The sequence below is a fragment of the Rhinolophus sinicus genome, chromosome 18, assembly GCF_057876585.1.
Source record: "Rhinolophus sinicus isolate RSI-liver-muscle chromosome 18, RSI-T2T, whole genome shotgun sequence".
Classification (NCBI taxonomy): Eukaryota; Metazoa; Chordata; class Mammalia; order Chiroptera; family Rhinolophidae; genus Rhinolophus; species Rhinolophus sinicus.
The window spans coordinates 28,349,914-28,374,293 of record NC_142518.1 but is presented as its reverse complement, the minus strand read 5'-3'; the positions used below and the strand labels follow the sequence as shown (position 1 = coordinate 28,374,293).

General features: G+C 39.9%; 1 protein-coding gene across 1 annotated transcript in view; it reads right to left on the bottom strand.

Annotated features, from left to right (window-relative positions):
• Positions 1 to 614: 614 nt before the first annotated feature.
• XK (X-linked Kx blood group antigen, Kell and VPS13A binding protein) overlaps positions 615 to 24,380 on the bottom strand; it is a 49,534-nt gene continuing 25,768 nt past the window's right edge. Inside the window, exon 3 of the mRNA XM_019718414.3 lies at positions 615 to 4,469. Within this exon, the coding sequence (XP_019573973.1) occupies positions 3,643 to 4,469 (827 nt within the window). The 3' untranslated portion in view covers positions 615 to 3,642. The remainder of the gene's footprint in view (positions 4,470 to 24,380) is intronic.

Here is a 24,380-nt window from a genome sequence, read left to right as displayed (position 1 = left end):
AGACTGACCTAATTACACACTATACTTGTAGACATTCAGTTTTCTCAAGGGTTTAACACCAAGAGATCTTTCAAAAGACTCATCCTACAGCTAAGTCTTTCCAAATTGCAAGGCCACCTTCAGAAGAAAAGGAATTACTGAACCAATCCATGTCTATCTCATGCTCTGAAATGACCCCTTTAATAAATAACATATTTTTCCAACCATGGATCATCATTTACATTTGATTATTTGTTTATGTTAATATCAAGTCATCTCTTCAGTATATTTCTGAATCAGTATACCATTTATGCTTGTCTACAAGAGATTTATATTGCCTTTTTTTTGTATCGCACACAGCAATCAATAGACAGCTGAGCAGAATCTTTGTATCTAGCAATGCAACTTTAACAAATGGAGTAAATGCTTATAAAACAGTCAGGCAATTCCATGGACTGTTAGCCTTACAAGGTAGAATCCTAGCACTCTCAAATTTCTCATCCTACAGAAGGAATTTCCAGGTGAGGTTACAAAACTAATTAATCACAACAAAACCATTTTTAAATTTCTGTTTTTAAAAACAGTTCCTGAAGTCAAAAAGCTATAAAAGGACGGCGTAAGAAATGAAACAAGGAGAAATTGAAAAATTAATTTATTATATGAAGAAACATAAACAATATTTATTAGAGTCAATGGCTGCAGAGAAGCAGCCTGCAAAATCTCACACCCACAATTTACTGGCTGAGTACTGATACATACACTCACAACCATAACACTAAAGTTCTAAGGCGGTTTTCCAAGGAAATGCTGTATTTGACAATTTTAATGTTTATTTTCCCATTTATGAGGCTGAGAAGATTAAACTCACATTCAATGAAAATCTAGCAGGATCAGGCATTCAAGTTGTAAATTATCAAAAGATGCTGCTATGTCCTTTATGAAAGATGATAGATACAAAAAATGATAAACTCATCTGCCATCAAAAGCAATTTCTCAGATTGTGGTGGGTCTTGTTTGTCCAACTACCAAGTGTTTGGCTGCTAATTTTTGTAAGCAACTAATGTAAGAGAAACGGCAAGGGCTGAGTTTTCTCCAAGAGTAAAGACCACGTGACGCTTGCCCTCCCATAAGGCCAAAGGCCAGCGTATTCACCCAAGACACGCATGTGGATGGTGCTCCTTGCTTCTTTTCTAACAGTAAAAAAACTAATAATAACCTGTTTATGGATTTGAATGACTATAATAACTCCTTCAATGTTTATGGCACTTTAAAAATATTTTCAAAGCATTTTCACACTTATAATCTAATTTGATCTTTCCAACAAGCTTGTGAGGTAGGCTGGGCAAGTATGCATTGTGAATTTGGTGGGTGAGGGAACTGAGGCATACAGCAGTTAAGTAACTTGTCAGGCTTGACAGGGAGATGCCAATCTCTAGACTGCACTGGCTCTAGTAATGAAGAAAGTCTAGACATGTTTGATGATTTTGTTTCAACATATTTTGAGGAAATACTTCACTTCCATCCAGCCAAATGATAGTAATTCCGTTGGAGCAGGTGTCATGACAAGTTATGGCACATAATTAGACAAAACACTGAGAGTTTTAAAAATTGGAATTATAACTGAAAACCACATTTTAACTCTCAACATGTGAGGGAATTGGCTGGTTTGTCTTTAGGGCAACCTAGCTCTGCAGTCTGAACTATAATTTCACCATTTCAGAGGTATAATATAAATAATTTAAAAATAAAAATTATCAGTTCAACATAACTTAAAAAGTTTCAACATGCAGAAACAAAAGCAGTGGTTTCTCTTCCTCAGAGTGAATGGATATACATGGCCCCAAAGCAAGGGTATCTGTGTCTGAAGGGTGAGATATGACAACATGTCCAATTTACTTACCACACCTCTTCATCCTTATATAAGAGGCTTATAATTGGGCTTTGGGAGTCTGACAGACCATCACTGTTAGTTTGGTTTGAGGTCACTCAAGGTATTTACCTATCTTCTACATTAAAATTATTTAAAATGTATTTGAAGCCTCAGATTTTATAACGGTTCTTGAGATAGGCTTCTAAACCAAGGCTGGGAAGTACCAGTCTCTCCATCCCTGTCTGATTCTGACTGTAACTCCTGTTCAAACTCATCATTTTTAACCTGCCCCCTCATAGACTGGCTGTTAGAAACTGGATGGGCCAGAAAGTTCATCCAAGTCCTTAGACTGTCAACCTTGACTGACCTGCAATGTCTGGCCTAGTCAGTGACAGGTTACCTGCTTCTTTATCAAGGTATTTCATTATCAAGGTTCTTACAGTAAAAATAATGGCACTAAATCCAGGCATCTTCCCAAGACAACTGAGGATACATTACAAAATCCTTTTATGAAACAATCAGGGTTCAGAAATTATACTGAAGAGAGGACAGTGTAGAAGGATAAAATTGGAGATCTTGTTCAAATTAACTCATAATTATGCCAAATCAACATGCATTCAGTTAAAGACAAAAATCACTGGAACATTTTATCATTTTCTATAATTTAAAAGTTTCTGAAGTCTATATATAACTCTGAGGTAGGAGGAAAACCCTTTTCCTTCAAATAATAAAAAAATAAAATGTCCTATATACCTGTGCTGGGTGAAAGATTTTATGGAGTTTTATAGAAAAACTGAAGTTAACCAAGGTAACTTGTGTCTGAAACCTTCCTGACAGACAAAGAAGAAAGGGAGTCAAGACTATGAGTTTTATTTACTTCTTTCTTAAGAAGGCAAATCCTAGCAAATTCTATTAGAAATTTCCCAGAATCGTAGGACAGGAATGAACCCTGAAGAGGGTGAAGGCTACCTTCCAGCACATTCACATCTTTAACCTTCCTGAGAAGGTAAGAACTCTGCTTACAAAAGCCTACATCATTTTGATGTTTTAACCACCCTCTTGATCCAGAGTTTTTCCAACATATTTCAACATACAGGAAGACACAACGTTCTTAAAATTCTAAGGCTTCCATAACCAAATTTAGAATTCAATTTTGCATCCATGGACCTTTGGGAATAAAGTCTTCAAATCTAGACTTTTGAATCCATTCGAGATGGCAGGCCACAGTGGCTATGGTTGGTTATGAACAAAGAGCCCTAATGAGATGAAAATGGAACATCTGTCTAGTAAAAAAAAAACCCAAACTTGAACAGCTGTCTCTGAAAACTCTGCCAGAAATGATGTTACTGACGGCAAAACCCCAGCAACCTTTGCTGGTCATCAGGACAGCTCCTGGGTGAAAACTATGCTCAGGGATAATAAAACATTAGGCTACCTGGTCCAGCAGTCCAGAAAACTACACAACAAGAAAGCCCCTGTCCTCATTCTAACTGATGGATCTAACCAGCTCAACAGATAGCGTGGGTACTTTGTCAGTGAAAAAGCCAGTAGTGCGTGGGAGAGCATGGTCAACTCAGAATGGTGGTACCTTAGGCTGCCCTCCAACACTCAGGGGTTTCCCCAACTTCTCTGCATAGTTCCCACACATCCAAGAGCTCTCTAAAGGGGAGCAACTCACAAGAAGTTGAGAGCTAATTCCTGCTATGTTAACTGTGCAGGGCTCATCTGCTTGTATGAAGAAGAGGGATCCACCCAGAAAACAGTATGTCTCTGCCCAAGAGATCCAGGTCCCACTAAGCAGAGCAGAGCTCATTAGCACTCAAGATCTGGCTGGGCACAGAAATGAATTTACTGCTAGAAGGTGTCTCATCTCTGTCTCCGAGTGATCTTAGATCTGCCTTTCCTACAGACTCTGAGGATTTGTGCCACCTGCAAGGACAGCAAATACACTTTAGCCACCGCTGAAAGCTTTCAGAAACACTGGAGGAAAAGAGCTTTTTGCAAGGATGGAAGAACTGGTAGAATACCAGCATGAACAGAATGGCTGTGCAGTACCCAATGAGCAATTTCAGAATCAACAGAGGTGCGCACACATACATATAGATGTCAGTTTTGTAAAGATACCACATGAGCAGGAGGAGGGCGTTCTCAATGAATCTCAGCATGTAGTACACGAGCAGCCGGTACCAGTTCTGGGACTTGCTGATGAGGTCAGGGTTATTGATTTTCAGCTGCACAGCTGACCAGCAGAACATGTTGATGCCGGCGTAGAGTAAGGTGAGGAAGCACAGCACGATGGTGGTACCCACTCGACTGAGGGCCTTCTCGATGTTCTCAGGGAACGGGGAGCCACTGCACCAGAAAAGGATCCAGGGGTACAAGAAGAAACTAAAGAAGTTGATGAGTACGACCAGCACCACCCAGGCCTTCAGGACGGAGGTAAAGAGGACCAGGACAATGACTCGCGTGGCAATCTCGAAGCTCCTCCAGAGGAAGATGCAGACATAGGCCAGAGGCTTCACTTTGATATCATATTCATCGTACTTGATTTTGATGGCTAGGATGTTGCAGCGCAAGGCGCCGTACACAATGGACAACAGGGATAGGAACATGCAGAGACCTGGGGAGAGAAGAGAAAGAGCCCTGTCACGTCTCATGGCCACCAAGACTCCTACTGTGGCAGACACTCTGTCATCCCTCTACCCGTATTCCTTGGACTCGTCTGTCTCATAGGCACAGGCTGACTTCCACCTGTCGGTATCGGCTCACTGCGCCTGAGGACTTTTGCTAGGGTTGTAGAAGGACGCTCTGCCCAGGTGCTGGACAGTTCTGGAGAATTGGTACCCCTGGGAGAGTCCTCAGTACCCCAACAGTAGCCCTGATAAGAGCTGGAATGTAATGACCCTAGCTCCCCTACCCCTGGCGTAGACTAACTCGAGGCATGTGTTTTGTACTATTTACCAGTGTTTTCTCATAGGAGTACTTTCTAGTCACCCATGGTGACCCTTGTCTAATAATGCCCCCTTGACTGGCTGCCTTCCCTTCCCTGTCTCATTTCCCTTCTCCCGTGCTCCTTACACCTTCCTCCAAAAATACCTGCACTCAAATCCTTGTCTCGGGTTCTGCTTTGGGGTCAACTCAACCTACAATACCTTCCTGGTCCCATCTTGCTCTGCCTGAGTATGCAAAGTCCTTTACATGGTATGTTTTGTTTCCTCAATTAGCTTATAGGCTCCTGAGGAGTCAAGTGCGACCATGTCTGATAATTATTCTTGAAGCCGCTCAACATACAGCAGTAGTAGGTACACAAACAGAAGGCACTCAAGAATAAATTGCTCAGTGAGTTCCTCTCTATCTGCAGGACCTTTCACATTTATATACTGACTATAAAATGCTCATGTTTCTTTACTCTTCAGTTGTATTCTTCAGTTCTACAGACTGCTGAAGAAATGAGGATCTCACTGTTACTGAGAGCCCATCTGTCTTGGGCTGAAAGGCCTTAGTGTTTTAAGAAGTCTTAACTTTAAGCTGTTTATTTCTTAAAATGACTTATGGCTATTGGGTTTATCCAGTGTATACAACACAGCAGGACAAGCTGTGGCTTCTTTAAATGGAACGTGGTACTGTGTTTGGGAGCACGACACTCTAGGCTATGAGTTCTATCGTCTAAGAAATGTGCTGCCAATTCATGAGCACAGACTGTGTGATCAGAATGGAAATACAGTCACTTACTGCAGGCTGGCACCACCTCCCTGGGAGGCAGGGCTTGCAGTTAGGAAACAAGAGTCTGGCTCCGGTTTGAGTCTTGTCTCACCAGGCTACACTGGGGAAATGGCCATCTGTCTGGGTTCTGTTTTTTCAGCCATAAAATTGAGGTGACACCTTCCACGCCTGCTTCTTAAAATGCAATGTCCATGTAACATAACTGTCTCTACTTAAATGTGTAACTTTAAATGTATGGGAATAAAGGGTTTTTCCTTATTTAAGTTCTGAATCAATGGAAAAACATCTATATATGGTGGGCATAAAAACTCCGAAGCTTTGGTACATATTTCCCTGAGAGAAGCTCAATTTTACTCAAAGCATCAACTTTTTTGATAGTCTTTGGCATTGATTTAAATCATCAGTATCATTCAGTGGAAAGACAGTTATGTACTAATGAAATTTAAAAGACAGAAATCCTGTCACAGGAGTAGACTGTAGTCACACAACAGCCTAGCCAACTGTCCCCCCGTGTCTCTCCTTAAGGAAAGGAGAGTCTGTGAGACTGTGCCTTTCTGGGACTCTGTTCCATTCTTGTGTTTACACCTTATGTCTCTCTGTCTGGTCCCCAAAAGGTGGTTTGCAGCCAAAGACGGGTAAGATATCTCACGGGAGATAAGAACCTAAGCCAGGCGGAACCGAGTGGGGACCCCCAATGAGTTGCCTTAGAAAAATATGGGAAGTGGCCTTGCCTCCCCTTCCCCCTGCCTGGGAAAAGCTGTTGCCGGCTCTGCCTTTTCCCTGGCACCTGTTTGTGAGAGAAGTCATGAGGACAGTAAAGATCAGTTCTCTCCACTTATCTCAACGGAGCTATTACAATATGAGAGACTTGACCCTGAAAAGGTACATACCTTAGGTAAGACATTATGGGACCTTGTACTTCAGCTGTTTACAGACAAAGGGTGATTGGAATAAACATTTTTCTGCTATGATGTATGAGTCTCACAGACCGTGTAAGAAACAATGTTACTTGCTTGTATTTGTATACCTATCAATAAAAACCTTTAGTTGGCCTTATTCTGGGCTCCAGTCCTCTGAGACTGCGAGACCCCTGGCCTTCGGAGAGATTTAACTGCATTGAGTCTCTATTTGTTTCTTTCTTAAAAACTTAACCCAAAGCCGCCCCTTCTCGCACCCTCATTGCCTGTGTTGCGCTGGACGCGACAGTAGATGGGGAGGTAATTGGACTGAGTTATTTTTCCTGAGAGGCTAATTGAGTGAAAAATTGTAAAGTAGTACATATGGGTGATATATTTGTATCTGTGTGCTTACAAATTTCTATACTCTAAGAATCTAGTATTGAATCCTTTTCTTTTAGTCCTTATGTTTTTTCCACTACAAGAAAAATACTTCAAATGCAGAAGATGAGCTAAGCATAAACAATTAAAATGTAAATAATGTATTCACACAATACAGTATTTACATTGTAATACTGATGGTACTTTAACTCCAAATTACGTATTACTTTTAACAATGCAATGACCCAAACAATTTTTAAGCATCTATTCATTTTACTCCTGTGAGGCCAATTATTTCCAAACTGCATCTTTTTCTCTAACAAGAGTTAGCCAATTACTACCCGACTGTTGTACAGTAGCAGCCAACCACTGAAGCCTTCTGAGAATCTATCATCACTTCTACCGCTGGCTGCTCAATGCAAAATGTCTCAGCTAGAACGGGGCCAGGAAGAGACGTACACTTGGGAGATAAGCGTGTACAAGATGCTTAGAAGGTACACTTCCACCTCTGGAATTTAGTAGGGTGCTCATGCAAATAACTACTTTTCCAGACTTAAATGAAGAAAAGTTCGCTGCCCCCGTTTCCTAACCTTCCCTTCCCACAGTCAACATAAAAGGGGATCCGTGAGCAGTCCCACCTATTTAAGTGGCACTTCCCAGAAGCCTAACATCCCAATACTCCTATTGTCGTTTCCTACATATGAGTGTATGTGGGGGGAGGGACATTGGGCTGCTTTCATCTTTTACTAGAAGGCAAGCAATCACTTTAGGTAAGGCTAAAAACCACGCTCTGGCAATATTCTCAACCCTAACCATACTTAGAAAGCTTCTTCCCACTCCATTCCAGCCAAATGAACTCTCTTCCTATTTCACAGAGACATGAATTGTTATTAGGCATGACTTTGCTCATTTCCCGACTTGATACCCCAAATTTAACCTCTGTGTTAAGTGATGGGGAACATTTTCTTCCCCAGGATTTCTCTTTGGAAGGGAATTCTATTTGCAGGACCAGGGGAACAATTTCTGTTACTTGGGAGACATAACAGAGGCTGCACCCAAGATGGAGGACTGTAAATGGTCATTCTCTGTAAAGTGACCACTCTCCGTGGACACTAGATCTTCAATAAAATGAGACTGATCTTGTGAAATGTTTGGGTAGAATACATTTTTCAAAAAATTAGTGAATGGCTTCAAGGGAAGAACTGAAGCCACCTGCAGGGATGCGGAGTGCAGTGCTGGAAGGAAACTGGAGGACTCGGCATAGCGAGCTTCTGGAAATGGAACTTTGAACCAGATTTCTGAGGGGCTGTGATTTTGAACTCTCTCTCTCCTCTCAGTAGACACAGTGCCTTTTGCACTGTCTGGAGCCAGGATCTCTACCTGTACTATACTCTATCACTGCCTCCTTCTCAAATATCTTGCTCCCTCAATTACCATTTTTCTCTTCTAAATTTCCAACTGCTCCCCCTATCTTGGCTCTTTCTACTGAGTGTATGAACATGCTTTAAGCAGCTGCACCTAAAAATTATCCTTAGTTGGCAAAAACGTACAAAATTGTCAAAGCTCTGCGATAGATACATGGAGAGTCATTATGATATCCTCTCAAGCTTTTTGTATACTGGGCAATTTCTATAATAATGCTAAAAGGGAGGGAGGGAAGGAGAAAAGAAGGAAAGAAAAACAAAAGGGTGAGGGAGGGAGAGAGGAAGAACCCCCCCCTTCAGCCTTCTACTTCTTTCTGTCTACTACTACACCCTCTCCTTGACACTTTCAGTCAGCGCTCTTGAATTATCTCTAATCAAAACATTCACTTTCCAGCCCTCAGCTCCCTGCGATCTGGATTCTGGTCTTGCTCATTCCTCATGTCTCTGTAACATCTGATGTTGTTCATTCCCACCTTCTTGAAACTTTTCCTGTATAAGCGATCACATCATTTTCTCCTAAGCCTCCTCTCCCTTTCTTTGCAGCCCCTTTTCATTTTCATTCATAGGCACTTCGCTCTCTTACAACTTAGGGACCGTGGTTTTATTTTCTCCTTCTATCCTAGAGCCTACCAGAGTTCTCTTCCTAGATATCTTACAGGTGACCAAAAAAAAAAAAAAAAAAAAAAAAAAAATCGCCCAAACAAACCCCCCACAAAAACCACGGACAGAACAAAACTTCATGGTTCCCCGAAACCTCCTTTCACGTTTCCTCTAGCAGCCCATGACACACTCAATACAGATCATCCCATCCAGAAATCTATGTGCTGACTTGCGCTTTTCACCCTCCTCTCCTATCACACCCAAACAGATCTCTAAGCTCTTGCACTCAGTGTGGCTCATGAACCAGCAGCACTGAGGACTGCGAGTTTGTTCTGACCCAGGAGTCAGAATCTGTAGTTTAACAAGACTTTCCAGGTGATCCGTGTGACCATTAACGTTTGAGACGTACTACTCTAAGTTGTTTTCCTCCTCCCTTTCTGGTCCTGTCACTTGCTAATCCTCATCTGGCTCTTGCCACAGGATCCTAACTCGTTTGCTTCTCTGCCACCAGCCTTCCTTTTTTCTTTGCCTGAACAACCCCTACTTGTTCTTCAAGGTTCAGCGAAAGTGTTACCCCATCAATGATGCCTTTCCTCAGCCTTTATTCAATTACATTCATTCATTCAGTTGTGCTAAATGCTCCCAAGACTCTCGCAAGCTCAGTTCACTGCCACCCTGTTGGGATCTCACACCACCTATGCATCCTTATCTTTATCTTAGCACTTGGTACTTTGGTTTAGTGCGCACTCTTAGAGGTAGCTACTGTTCTGTATTACACAGAGTTCTATCACCAGCACCTAGCACAGTGATTGGCCCATAGGTTACTGCTTTATGTATGCTGAGTAAATGAATGAATGAATGATAAATTGCACAATCTGTAAACTGTCTTTTTTCACCACTGAATGAGTAATTTCGGTTCCAAATCTCTCACAGACATAACAGAAGTGAGGAATGAGAATTCTCAAAGCCCCTTACCAGAGGGTGACTTCTGAGGTTATGCGCTTCCTATGAAAATACATCTGCTTCCATATGCCTTTCTCAATTAAGAAGTTGAACCTGGGTGGCGAGACCGGTGGAAAAGGTGAAGGGGAATAAGAGGTACAAACTTCCAGGTATAAAATCAGTAAGTCACGGGGATGTAATAAAGTACAGCACAGGGAATATTGTCCATAATATCATAATAACTTTGTACCATGACAGATGGTTACTAGACTTGAGATCCTATCATTAGGTATGTAAATATCAAATCACTACATTGTATTCCCGAAACTAATATAATATTGTATGTCAACTATACTTCAATAAAAAAGAAGTTGCACCTGTTTCCAACATTTCCTGAGAAGTAGGATCCAAATTAGAAAAGGTCTTTCAGATTTAAGTCTTACTCTAAAAAATATTTGAGGTACGTGAGAGGCCTGCAAAACAGGGAGATGTAGAAACAGTGCAATATCCTCTGACCACAGGAGTAACTGAGGAGGCTAAATACTGCTTCAGGATGTGGGGTCCAACCAGAAGTAAGACAAGTCTGCACTATCTTGGCAGTGTTGTGTCTTCCTGACCAGCTGTCAGATCCCTGTTCTTGCTGGATTCCACGGCTTACTCCCCGGAGTGATCCTTGACCACGTATCCTAGGACCCAGTGTTCTGCTTTCATTCCACCCCAGGCCCTGACAGCTCGTCAGCAAACTGTTAATGAAGAGGTTGAAAAGGACAGAGCATCATCACCATGAGCTTGTACCAACATCTGCCACCCTCTCTCCCCAGTTGCTACCACAAATAGTGCTTCTGTTCTTTATTTTAACAACTTGATTGAGATATAATTCACATACCATGCAAGTGACAATTTAAAGTGTATTTGATGGGGTTTATAAAAATAGATTCACAGTTATGTGCAAATACCACACGACTCAATGTTCTTTCTTCCTTCCTTCCTCCTTTCCTTCCTTTTATTGAGGTAACACTGGCTAACAACATTAGATAAATTTCAGGTGTACACCATTAAAATTCAGTATCTGTATACTCTAGAGCAGGGGTGTCCAAACTTTTTTCAACGGTTTTCACCAAGGGCCATATGCGGTAAAATATACAAACAGCCGGGCCACTCACTCGAGGTGAAGTATGTATTGGTTTATTTAAGTAAACTAAATATATTTTTGGAATTTGCTGCGGGCCAATTAACAATGGATCGTGGGCTGCAGTTGGCCCGTGGGCTGCAGTTTGGACACCCTGCTCTAGACCAACAAAAGTCTAGTTTCCTTCTCTCACCATATATTTAACCTCCTTTACCCATTTCACTTTCCCCCAACCCCCTTTCACCTCAGGTAACCACCATTCTGTTGTTTGTATCTATGAGATTGTTTTTGTTTTATTAGTTTGCTACTTTTTTTGCTTTATATTACACATGTAAGTGAAATCATATGGTTTTTGTCCTTTTACATCTGACTTATTTCACTTAGCATAATACTCTCAAGATGCATCCATGTTGTCGCAAATGGCAATATATCATCTTTTTACAGCTGAGTAGTATTCCATTCTATACATACATCTTAAAATGCCCACATCACCTAAAGCAATCTACAGATTCAATGCAATCCCTATCAAAATCCCAATGGCATATTTCGTAGAAATAGAAAAAAAATCTATAGTTTGTATACAACTGCAAAGGATCCTAACGAGCCAGAGCAATCCTGAGGAAAAAGAAGAGTCGATTTTAGTACATTTTCATCACTCCAAAAAGAAATCTGTACCTTTAGCTATCGTTCCACCAACCTCACTTCCCCACCCAGCCCTAAGCAACCACTGATGTACTTTCTGTCTCTATCGATTTTCCTACTCTGGTCTTTCATATGAATGAAATCATACGATATGTGATCTTTTGTGACTGGTTTCTTTCACTTAGCATGTTTTCAAAGCTCACCTATATTGTAGCATGTATCAGTCCTGCGTTCCTTTTTATGGTCAAATATTCTAAAAAATATATTCCATTGTATGGCATACTGCATTTGTTTATCCATTCATCAGTTGATGGAAATTTGTGTTTCCAACTCATGGCTATTGTGAATATGCTGCTATGAACATTCCTGCATGAATATGTTTTCATTTTTCTTGGATTTATAGGAGTAGATTACTGGGTCATACGGTAGCTTTATGTTTAATTGCTTAAGGAACTGCCAGACTGTTTTCCAAAGTGACTGCACCATTTTACATTCCCACCAGCAGTGTATGAGGGTTCCAATTTCTCTACATCCTCAGCAATGTTTGTTCTTATTACTAACTTGAATTGTTATTATTATTAACTTTTTAATTCTAGCCATCCTAGTGGGCATGAAATAGTATCTCTCTGTGATTTTGATTTGCATTTTCCTGATGACTAACGATGTCAAGCATTTTTTCATGTACTGATTGGCCATTTGAATATCTTCCTTAGTTGATTCTGGTTCTGAACTATGGAACAAACTCATTATAGATTTCATTCTGTCCCATATGTATCCCAAAAAGTGTGCGAGAATTCAAAGGCCAGATCTGCACAGACTAATTTAAGAACAATATTAGCCTTACTCACAGCTGTCGATGAACATTTAAATTTTTTTAGAAAGATTGTACAATTCTGTCTTCTCATGCTTTTTTAATTCCCTAAAAAAATGCATCAAAAAGCAAAAAGATCTCCATGCTGGCAGTGGCAGATTAATTTGTTTTGGTTCAGTATTTCTGCCAAGAACAACTGTACAAACACCTGTTCAAAGGCATCAGAAAGTAATGAATACTTCTAGGACCAAGATCTCGAAGAGAAGAACAATCCCAACAGAAAATTGTAAAGCTGCTTTCCCCCCTCAAGACATTTACCCATATGATAGCGGGTACGAAGAGACTAAGAATCTGAACGCAGCTTTTAGCAATCTCTCACAGCTGCTGAGTGGGGAGCCTGTCTTACATTCCAGCCCTATAGTGTTCCTGGTATACACCCATGGCTTTCTCGTGGGAACCCAAAGGACAGGACTCTAGGAGTAAGGGTGACCAGAAATAGATAAGTCCTGCCAAAGCCTGAAGTACAAATTTTGACCAACTCAAGTTGTGAATGAGTCAAGTTGATCTGTATCTAATCCAACTGCCTGCCATAAACAAAAGTAAAATCTTCCTGGAGAAAGAGTACTCATCCAGAGCCTCAAATTATCTCTATTTTTAATAAAAATACCTGACATTTATTTGAAAATAATATGATATGCCAACAAAAACAAAAAATGATCCAAATACAACAATAAAAACAGATAATCAAAACAGACCCATAGAAGATACAGATATTGAAATTATTTTTTAAATATCTGCAATTGATATGTTCAAGAAATTATATAACAAGATAGAGAGTTTATCATAGACTGGAAACTATTTTAAAAACTCAAATGAGGGCCGGCCCAGTGGCTCAGGCGGTTGGAGCTCCGTGCTCCTAACGCCGAAGGCTGCCGGTTCGATTCCCACATGGGCCAGTGGGCTCTCAACCACAAGGCTGCCGGTTCGACTCCCACAAGTGATGGTGGGCAGCGCCCCCTGCAACTAACAACTGGCAACTTGACCTGGAGCTGAACTGCGCCCTCCACAACTAAGATTCAAAGGACAAAAACTTGACCTGGAAAAAGTCCTGGAAATACACACTGTTCCCCAATAAAGTCCTGTTCCCCTTCCCCAATAAAAATTCTTATAAAAAAAAGCTCAAATGAAAATTCAAGAACTGAAGAATACAGTAAGTGCAATTAAGAAATGAACAGGTGGGTTTAATAGATTAGAAATAGCTATAAAGATAATTAGTGCTAACTAAAACACAAGTCAGAAGGAAATGGAGAAACAAAAAGCACGAGAGACTTAGGGGAAAGTAAAAATGAGAGAGAGAGAGACAGAGAGAGACAGAGAGAGAGAGAGAGAGAGAGAGAGAGAGAGAGAGAGAGAGGAAAAAGAATGGGTCAGAAGCAACATTTAAAGTGATAAAGGCTAAGAATTTCCCCAAAATGTTAAAATATCAAACTAAACCCCAAATAGAATAAAAATGAAGAAAGCCACAACTAAGCATATCATATTAAAATTGCTGAGCACCAAAGTCAAAAATCTTAAAAAGCAGTTATATGTTTTCATTTCTTAGAAAACAAAACAAACAAACAAACAAAAAAAACCAACCCCAAAAACCCAGATTCCCTTCAAAGAAGCGGCAATAATAAGGACAGCTGGCATCTCAACACAAATAATGGAAGCCAGAAAACAAAGGAATGATACCTGAAAGTGGGGAAAAAATGACCTCTAACATACAGCTCCATATCCAAAGATGAAGGTAAAAGAGACATTTTATGACAAAACAAAAATGAGGGAATTTATCACCAGCAGACCTGCTCTAAAGAAAATATTAATGGTAGTATTTCAGGCCCATATATAATGACCCCACATTGGAGCATGGAGATAGAAGAAGGTATGAATAGGGACCAAAAGAATAAATACAACTCAATTTTTATAATGGGCAAAAAGATTTGGACAGTCACATCACACACAAACACACACACACACACACACCCCAAAATGGCCACTAAAGACAGTGAAAAGGAACTCAAGCTCATTAATCACCAGGAAATGCAAATTCAAACAAAAAGGAGATACTACTACACACCCACTGTATTCCTAAGAGTAAAACCAAGTGTTGGCAAGGATGTGGAGCAGTGGGAACTCATACACTGCTTGTGGGAGTGTAAATCTGTACAACCACATTTTAAGTTTCTACTAAAGCTAACCATGGGCATTCCCTATTGCCCAATTCTACTCCTGAGTACTGGCATACCTCGTTTTATTGCGTTCCTCTTTATTTGTGCTTCGCAGATACTGCATTTTTTACAGATTAAAGGTGTGCGGCAACCCTGCACCGAGCAAGTCTACGAGCACCATGCTTCCAACAGGCTCAGACGGTGTTCATCCTTTTTAAGCAATAATGTCTTTTTAAATTAAGGTATGTGCATTTTTTTGAAACATAACGCGACTGTACACTTAACAGACTAGAGTGTACACATAACTTTAATATGTACCGGAAACCAAAAAAATTCTTGTGACTTGCTTTGATGCGATATTCACTTTATTGCTGGGGTGTGGAACCGAACCCACAATATCTCCAAGGTGTGCTTGTATAGATGTAACAGAACTGCAGACATATTTTCAGCAGCATTACTTTTAATAATCGCAATCTGGAAATAACCTAAATATCAATCAAGAGAAAAATGTATCAGTTCATTGTGGTATATTCATATAATAGAATACTACACATCTATGCTAAAGAACAAACTTCTGCTACAAGCCACAAGACAGCTCTCACAAGTACAGAATGAAAGAAGCTAGCCCTCTGATTCCGTTTATATACAATTTGTAAAATACAGGAAAAGGAATCTGTGATGATAGAAGCCAGCTTTCTGCTTCGTGGTTCCTCTTTGGGTAGGAGGGTTGGTAACGTGATTAAGAAGAGGTAAAGGGAGGCGTCTGGGAGTGCAGGTACTCCTCTGTGTCTTGATAGAGGGAGACATGAGTGTGTTTACTTTGTGATAACTCATCAAGCTTCACCCATACATTTCACACTTCCATAAACATGTTTATTTAAAAATATCTAGGTGTGCTAGTACTGTACGTATTAGGCTCTCAGTAAAAGTTTATTAGATTGATTTTTTTTAAGGCAAAATACTACACTTTCATTATCGTAATGAAATTGTTCGAGTTTTTTCCTACCCTGGCAAAATGCCAAGTAGAAAACAAACACAGTATAAACTCCTTCTTAGATCACTAGAGCAAAACTGGTTCTACAGATGTAACCAGAATGGCACCCTAATACTGGAAAATTCATCTTAACGTTTGAGTGACTATGACCTTACTGTTACCAAAATCTCCTTGAACATCTGCCAGTTTACCAGCTGTTTAGTCATAAATTAAGGACTTTCCTTTCAATACATATTTATATTTGTTTAGTACTCTGAATTGTCAGAATAAATACAATAAGCATACGTGATATGATTATTATCTACTCCCCAATCCCTGAAGATCCTGAATGCTTTTGCTATTTTTCTCCCATACATATTTTGATTTCTTGTCTGAGAAAACTGGGTGATAAAATCTCTTTCAGTTCCTCTCTCTTATGCTCAAAAAAATTATTGTACACTTATTTCATGCCAAGAACCGTTTCAAGCACTTTACAGATATGAATCACTTAATCCTAACAATTCTAGGAAGTAGATTCTGTTCTTATCCTCATCATACAGATGAGAAAACAGAGGCACAAAGGTGCTAACTTTCCAGAAATCGCTCAGCTAGCAGAGCTGGAATTCAAACCTAAGCAGTCTTGCTCTAGAATGTTAACTAGTTGTAACTAGTAGGCAATTCTACCTAAATAAATATAATGAGGTCTATTTCCCTAGCAATGGTCTTAGCTCCACTTTTTAATTTCTTCTATCAAAAGGAGGCAAGAAATAGTGGTCAGTTCCCCTGACACTGCTCAGGGCCTAAAGGAATCTGGAGAATCCCCCCAGAGTGTTTGGGGAGTTGTCCAATTTTTCCTTGCTTCCACTGAGCCCAAATTTCATAACTATTTTCTATCACACGAGTATTCTATGTATAAAGACTTCCTGAAATTATTCTGTCTAGGCACCCAGGAGTGGGTAAGCCTCACTGCACCAAGCTGGTTTCTGGGAATGGCCTCCCAAGGCACAACCAATGATCAGAAAGAAGGGCCAGGCTCCTTTATCTGCCCTACCAACTGCCTTATCATCCTGCCTCAGGCAGAGAGAAGAGGCACCAGTGTGTTGAGCTAGAGCAAAAAAACCCCTTGCCTTCCACAGCCAGACAAAGGAAGTTAGGACCTGACCGATGTGTGGGGGCCCTCTGTCAGGTTATCTAATACTGAAATGATGGTAGCGGGACCACTTGTAACCCCAAGACAAAAGTTCTGCATCCTGCTGCAGATTGTCAGCTGTGGCAAGGCATGGCAAACTATCTTTCAACAGTTACTCATGTACAGTGTACTTTGTAAATAATCAGGCATGGCCACTTGACCCTCCACAACGGAAATAATCTCTTGCCTTTCCTGCCTTTGCCAACACTTGAACCTTAGACACTCATAAATATTTGCACACACAATCCTTACCTACTCTAGTGTTTGAACTCCCAGTATTTTTCACCCCCCAAATCTATCTTCCCTTCCTTCTTTTCAAACTCTTTATTCTATTCTTATTAAATGGTACTGTTTTATATGCATTTATGGTTGTGAACATGAAAACCTTTTAGAAATAGGTAGGGTATAAATAATTTTTAAATGGATAATTGGCTTGGACCTTGCAAAGAAGACCTCAGTTCTCCGTGTGTGTGACTGTACCTGCTCGATGCCGCCAGTTCTAAGCTGTACTACCAAGACCTACTTACTTTACAGGGATGGCGGAGGAATAAGAAGGTCCTATGCTAGATTCTTCAAACAAGGGTTCTAGAAGGAAACCTCAGAAGCTACATAAGCAGCATTGGCATGTTCCAGTGAACCCGAGCATAGTCTTGACAACACACTCTTATATGGAGGTGGTGGGTGGGGGCAGTGTGTCTTACCATTGAGTAGCAGTAAGGAACTTCCACTGGCTTGTGGCCACAGACTTCAGAAACGAAAATCAAAGCCTATACCCAGGCAAGAGCCAAGCCTGAACGAAAAGTCTTGGTGGTATACGAAGCATTTTCTCCCCAGCACAATTGGAGGTGAGCTCAACTGAGAAAGAATGCATATGAACTCATCCTCAAGTCCTAAAGACTTCATATTGTCGTACACATTGACATATGCGTATATACCATTACACAATCATATAGACAATTTTTTCAACTGCTATATTATAGCAGCTACCGTGTTTCCCCAAAAATAAGACCTAGCTGGACATTCAGCTCTAAAGTGTCTTTTGGAGCAAAAATTAATATAAGACCTGCTCTTATATAAGACCCGGTATTATATTATATTATATTATATTATATTATATTATATTATATTATACTATAAAGACTGGGTCTTACAAAGTGAAATAAGATTGGGTCTTATATTAATTTTTGCTCCAAAAGACGCATTAGAGTTGATTGTCCAGCTAGGTCTTATTTTCAGGGAAACACGGTATGTATACTATACTGATTATAACTAAAAATGCTCTTTGGTGCAAAAAAAATTTAAACATTTAAAAAAAAATATATAAAATACATATATGTATGTATGCATATATATTAGGTTGGGGCAAAAGTAATTATGGATTTTGGAATTATTATTTAACCTTTTAAACCGCAATTACTTTTGCACCAAAGTACCTCGGTTTTCAAAGGTAATCCACGAGTTCTGAAATGTTCGAAAACAGCCGACAGCTAGGCCTCAGGATCTTGCACTCAGCGGAAGCCACATGACATGTTCGACTTCTGAGTCGTGTTCACAAACCGAAGCACTTACTTCCGGGTTTATGGCATTCATAAACCGAAATGTTCGTCAATGGAGACATTCGAAAACCGAGGTACTACTGTGTATGTGTATGTGTGTGTGTGTGTGTGTGTGTGTATACATATGTGTGTGTATATATATATATATATACATTATACACACACACACACACACACACACACATATATATATATATATATACATATAGTATATATATAACTTCATTCTTGGACTTGCAATAGTCAAATAAATGAATTAATCTGGATATAGGTCAATGAGAACAGTGTGGAACCCTAATCACAGACATCTAACATGGAGCAGAGGTTTGAGAAATTTCCATACTGGAGCAAAACCAATATAATGCACCTAAACCAACCTTAGGGTAAGAATAAAACTACAGTAAATTTTTTATGGCTTTAATTTGGTACAATTTGTATACAAAGAACTGCATATATTTAATGTATACAATCTGATGAGTCTAGACATGTACAAGGAAAATTTTTAGTAATGAAAATACCTATAAATTTCATTTAGTCGTATTTAACCAATTTTACTTTTAGGTACAAGAGAAATATGTCTAATTCATATCCCTAATAGAATATACACTCAACAAAAACAAAGATTTTGTTTTGTTCACTAATGCCTGGCACCAAGTGCAGTGCCTGGCACATAGTGGGTGTTCCACAGATATTTGCTGAATAAGGTAACTGATAACAAGGATTTATTATTAAATTAAAAAACACTGTATTTAAGCCAGTGTTCACATATCTTCTTCATTTACCAAAGCATATACTACAAACATGTTCCAAATGCTGCATCATCCCCAATCTTCAAGGAATATTTCTAATATGTATGGGATTTTCTTTAAAGAAAGGCAGAAAGATAACAAATATAAGGCAGAAAAATACACAAGCAAAATATATTTCTGGATGGCCCATGTTTATCAGAAAATCAAATGCCATTCTCTTTGGAGAAAAATCTCCATTCCCTTTGGACTGTTTAACTGAGTTTCATGGTACATTTGAAACATTTGTTCTGCCAGTCACTCTTACTTTGAAAGAGAGGAAATCAGTTACACAACTCTGTGCTCAATGTCCTATTGTCCTTTTTGCTAAGCATTAAACAAAATAATTCAAATGTACTTCTGAAGGTTTTAAAATGAATAAGACTTTGAAGTCAAAGAATTAGCAACTTTTCTAGATTTTTTTCTAGACATCTGTCGCTTTACACACACATACAAACACCACACACACACACACACACACACACACACACACAAACACACTTCCTTTAATTAACCTTGATGTTTGGATCCTGGTCTACACACACAAGAAGAACTCACAAAATGTTTACAGAAACAGATGATAACAACTATATGTCCTTAAGTTCAACTCAAAGTAGCCAATTCTCAGAAGTTCAAAAGTCATGAATTTATTGTTTTACTTTTTCCTAAACATAATGAACATATGCCATTGTAATAACCTTGTTTTAAGATGCTTTTAATTCATGTTTAATATTATTTTCCCTAGAAAAAATTCAATTTTATCCTATCCGCCAAGTCCAAATTACTTTGGGGTCTCCTGAGGCACAATTAGAAATACCAGAAATAGCTTCCAAGCTGAAGCAAGCATTAAAAACTACTTATCTCTGCAAATACAAAAATTCTCTTTCTGTCAATCTTCTTTCTCAGTCTCCTACACACTGAAAACTGCAGAATCAACCTTAATAAGGAAAGGCCAGCAACCACAACCACTATTATCCACATTATAATACAGCTGCATCAGCCAATTTGACCCTTTCCACGTGTCCTTGTTGCCCATTTGCAAATCTCCAGCCCTTAGCCAGCCTTCATATCCGCCATTTGGCAGTCTGGGCAATCTGTGACTGCAGAGGATGAGGAAGGATTGCATATGGCACACCTGAGAACTGAAAACGTGAAATCAATTCAATTTTGAAAAACGTCTTTCATTTGTCCACATGCCTGCCACCAGGCTAGATCCTATTAGTAAACATGTGCTTAAGGCATAAAAAAGGTGTTTGCAGTGATGTATGAAGGATGTTATTATTTATGCATACTTTTCTCAAAGTTCTTATTTGGGCATAGTTTTAAAAGTAGACATACCGAAGTTAGTTCCTTGAAAAGAACAACAAAGTTAATAAACTTTTAGCTGGACTAATCAGGAAAAGAAAAAGACAGAATGTGAGTTGCCAACATCAGAAAGGAAGGGGGTATCACTAGTCCTGCAGACATTCAATATGTCCTGCAGACATTCAATACGTAAGGGACTATTACTAACAACATTTGCCAATAAATTCAGTAACTTAGGTGAAATGGACAAATTGCTGGAAGAATACAATTTACCAAAAGTGACACAAGATGAGATTAAAAATCTGAATAGCCAACTATGTATGTATTACAGAAATTAAATTCATTAGTAAAATCTTCCCCCCCACACAAAAATTAATTCATCACTGCTTTGCATCAAGACCAGAGAAGGAGCCAAAACATGGACTCCAAGCTCACTTTAATGGCCTTTTGTAAGGTTACAAATTTCATTAAAATCCATTAAAGTTACCAATGCTATAAAAAAAAAAGGTAGGCGCATACCCCTTGAGGCCTTGCTGTCTAGTACTATAGTGGTCCTACAAATGGGCCCTCCATAAGTAAACAGCAACTGAGTAAATTCATCTCTAGTGAGCATCTTCCCAAGGGCCTGGACCACATGCCCACGTTTTCAGCTTATCTCACGTAATTTTCACAACAATCCTGTCAAACCTGTGTTGACAAATGCAGTTCATAGATAAAGAGACAAAAGGTCTGTAAGGTTAGCTCAGTCACACAGTTATTTGGGAGCAGAACAGGCCATCAGCCTAAGCTTCTGACCTTAGTCCCAGAGCATTTAAACAAGGGAAGAGCTGTGTTCCAGCTACCGGTAAGAGGCTGCCTGGTAGAGTGAGAGTGCCTCCTGAATTTCCTAGAGCTGCAGCCTCCCCAATCCCAACTGCCCAATCTGTCTTCCCATGTATCTCCAACCACCTTGATTGCTCAATGAGCTCCCATGTCTCTTCACGCAAATTCAATTCGGAGTCTACTTAGGCCAGCAAAAAGGAAGAAGGGATGGGGAAAAAAAGAAAGGGAAGTGGGAACAGAGAGAAGGAATAAAATGACCCTTTTCAAAACATTTCGATGCGCTTTCATTACCCATGATCTGCTTCATCTTCTACCCTCCTAAGGAGGTAGGCGAGACAATCATTGTCACTTCTGCTTTAAAGAAGAACCTGAGACCTAGGAAGCCATATAAATCAAAAGAAGAATGGAGAAATAGTGTTAGTCATACAATAGAATAGCAGTTGGCAAACTCAGTCCAATTGTTGTATAGCCCAAGGCCTAAGAATGTTTTGTACATTTTTAAAGGGTTGTAGAAACAAATAAAACCAAGGAAGAATATGTCACATAGATCATAGATGGCCTGCAAAATCTGAAATATTTTACTATCTGTCCCTTTGTAGAAAATTCTTGCCTGCAATGGAATACTTTTAAGCCACAAAAAAGAATGAACTAGCACTTACATTCATCAACATGCACACTTCTCAAAATATTATGCTGAGCAAAAATATGCAAATTTCAGAATGCTATCTGCAGCATGATAAACTTTAAACGCCTGCAAAATCAATATATAACTTTTATGGATACAGTGCATATATAGTTAGGTTAATAACCATGCATGAGAATGATAAACTCTGAAATCATGACAAAAAAGGGTCACAGGGTGCCCCAATTGTACTAGTAATGTTTTAGCTCTGAAAGAGAAAAAAATTCTGAAGCAAACATGCCATGTGAATACTTGACAAAGCAGGCAAGGAGGTAGGTACATGGTTTGTTTGTTATATTATTCTCTACTCTTGTCTATATGCTTTACCACGTTTCCCCGAAAATAAGACCAAGCTGGACCATAAGCTCTAATGCATCTTTTGAAGCAAAAATTAATATAAGACCCCGTATTATATTATATTATATTATATTATATTATATTATATTATATTATACTGGGTTTTATAGTAAAATAGGACCAGGTCTTATATAAATTTTTGCTTCAAAAGACGCATTAGAGCTGATGGCCCAGCTAGGTCTTATTTTCAGAGAAACACGGTAGTATTTTACAATACCAATATTTTGAATTAATGTGTAAAGAAAAAAATATCTGCAGTTAAGGAGTGAGTGAATATTATAGACCTTGTGTGTAGTTTTCAGCAAGGCCTGGGTAGCGGGGAGCCCTCTCGTGATATCCTGTGGACAAGTCAGAGAAAACTCATATGCTAATATGAGTGCAGTCAGATAGACCTGATACTGGATTAGCTATCTATACTTACACTCTTCACTACTTCCTTTCAGGCTAAAGGGCATCTGTAAAGGAATGCCCAAGGCTTGTGTGGCTTTGGGGCTGTCCTAGTCTCGCCTTCTTGACAATTAGTGGATGAAGACAGAAAGTATAGCTGGGACAAAACTGAGAAAAGAACATGATTCAAAATTATTTCAACAGGCTGATACTCCATGCTTGAATCCAAGTAAAGACAATACAACAAGAAAAAAATATCAAGCCCTACTTCATATATTTAAAACTACACTGTAAAAGTGCAGGATGGGTAAATCCTGGCTTAGCTGCTCTCAGCATGAAAAAGGAACTGGGAAAATTTACTGCATCATCCATCAATATAGACCAACTGTGTAATTCAGCTCCTCCAAAAGCTACAACATTTGGGCACAGAGTTCTGATTAAAGCAAAACATTAAAATAAAATACAACATAGTTCCACTGCTTACAGCTCTTATCAAAGTAAGCCTGTAATATCACATGCAATTATGAATGGCATGTTTTAAGATAAAAGGTGATAAGTCAGGGCAGGCCCGGTGGCTCAGGCGGTTAGAGCTCCGTGCTCCTAACTCCGAAGGCTGCCGGTTCGATTCCCACATGGGCCAGTGGGCTCTCAACCACCAGGTTGCCAGTTCAAGTCCCGCAAGGGATGGTGGGCTGCACCCCCTGCAACTAAGATGAACACGGCACCTTGAACTGAGCTGCCTCCCGGATGGCTCAGTTGGTTGGAGCTTGTCCTCTCAACCACAAGGTTGCCGGTTCGACTCCCGCAAGGGATGGTGGGCTGTGCCCCCTGCAACTAGAAAACGGCAACTGGACCTGGAGCTGAGCTGCGCCCTCCACAACTAAGACTGAAAGGACAACAACTTGACTTGGAAAAAAGGCCTGGAAGTACACACTGTTCCCCAATAAAGTCCTGTTCCCCTTCCCCAATAAAAAAAGGTGATAAGTCAGAATGTATCTCAAGTACAATGACCTTGATGGCTTCAAAGCATGTCATTAGAGAAATGATTAGAGGATCTAGAGAATGGGAAAGAAAAAGGAGACAGGATAGTTGTGACTATTTGGAGATCTGCTATGTGACAAGGGGAATTAAATGTGTGAGTGCTGCTTTAGCAGGAAAAACCAGGTCTAACCATCAAGCTGAAGATTAAAGGAGGCTGATTTCCATATAATACAAGTGAAAATGCTCTACTTAGTAGTGTCAACTTGGTGGGGCATTATCATAAAAGGGATTTGCCCCCGCCCCCCATTCTCCTCTCAACTGTGGAAACAGAATGTGGAAGAAGTGACAGTGTACCTGTTCTGAGCCTAAACCACAAGAGGCTCTGCCGCTCGGCAGGCTTTGACTTTCTCAGAGCCCGGCCACCACCAGGCTAACCTGCTAACGAAGTAGAGAGCACATGGAAGTGAGCCATTCCAAGGGCAGCCGTCCCAGATGAGTCATTCCCAACCGACCCACGGGCTGAGTATGTACTAATAAAAAAGCTCAGCCAAGATCGGCCTAGCTCGGCCCAGACCAGACCTGCCCAATTGACCTATAGACTATTGAGCAACAACAATAAACGGTTATTGTTTAAACCATGAAGTCTTGGATAGTCTGTTACTCCCAACAGCGAGCTGATACAGTGGGGACCTCCTATCTCCTTTCCAGGCACATGGCACCACAGTCCCTACTCACC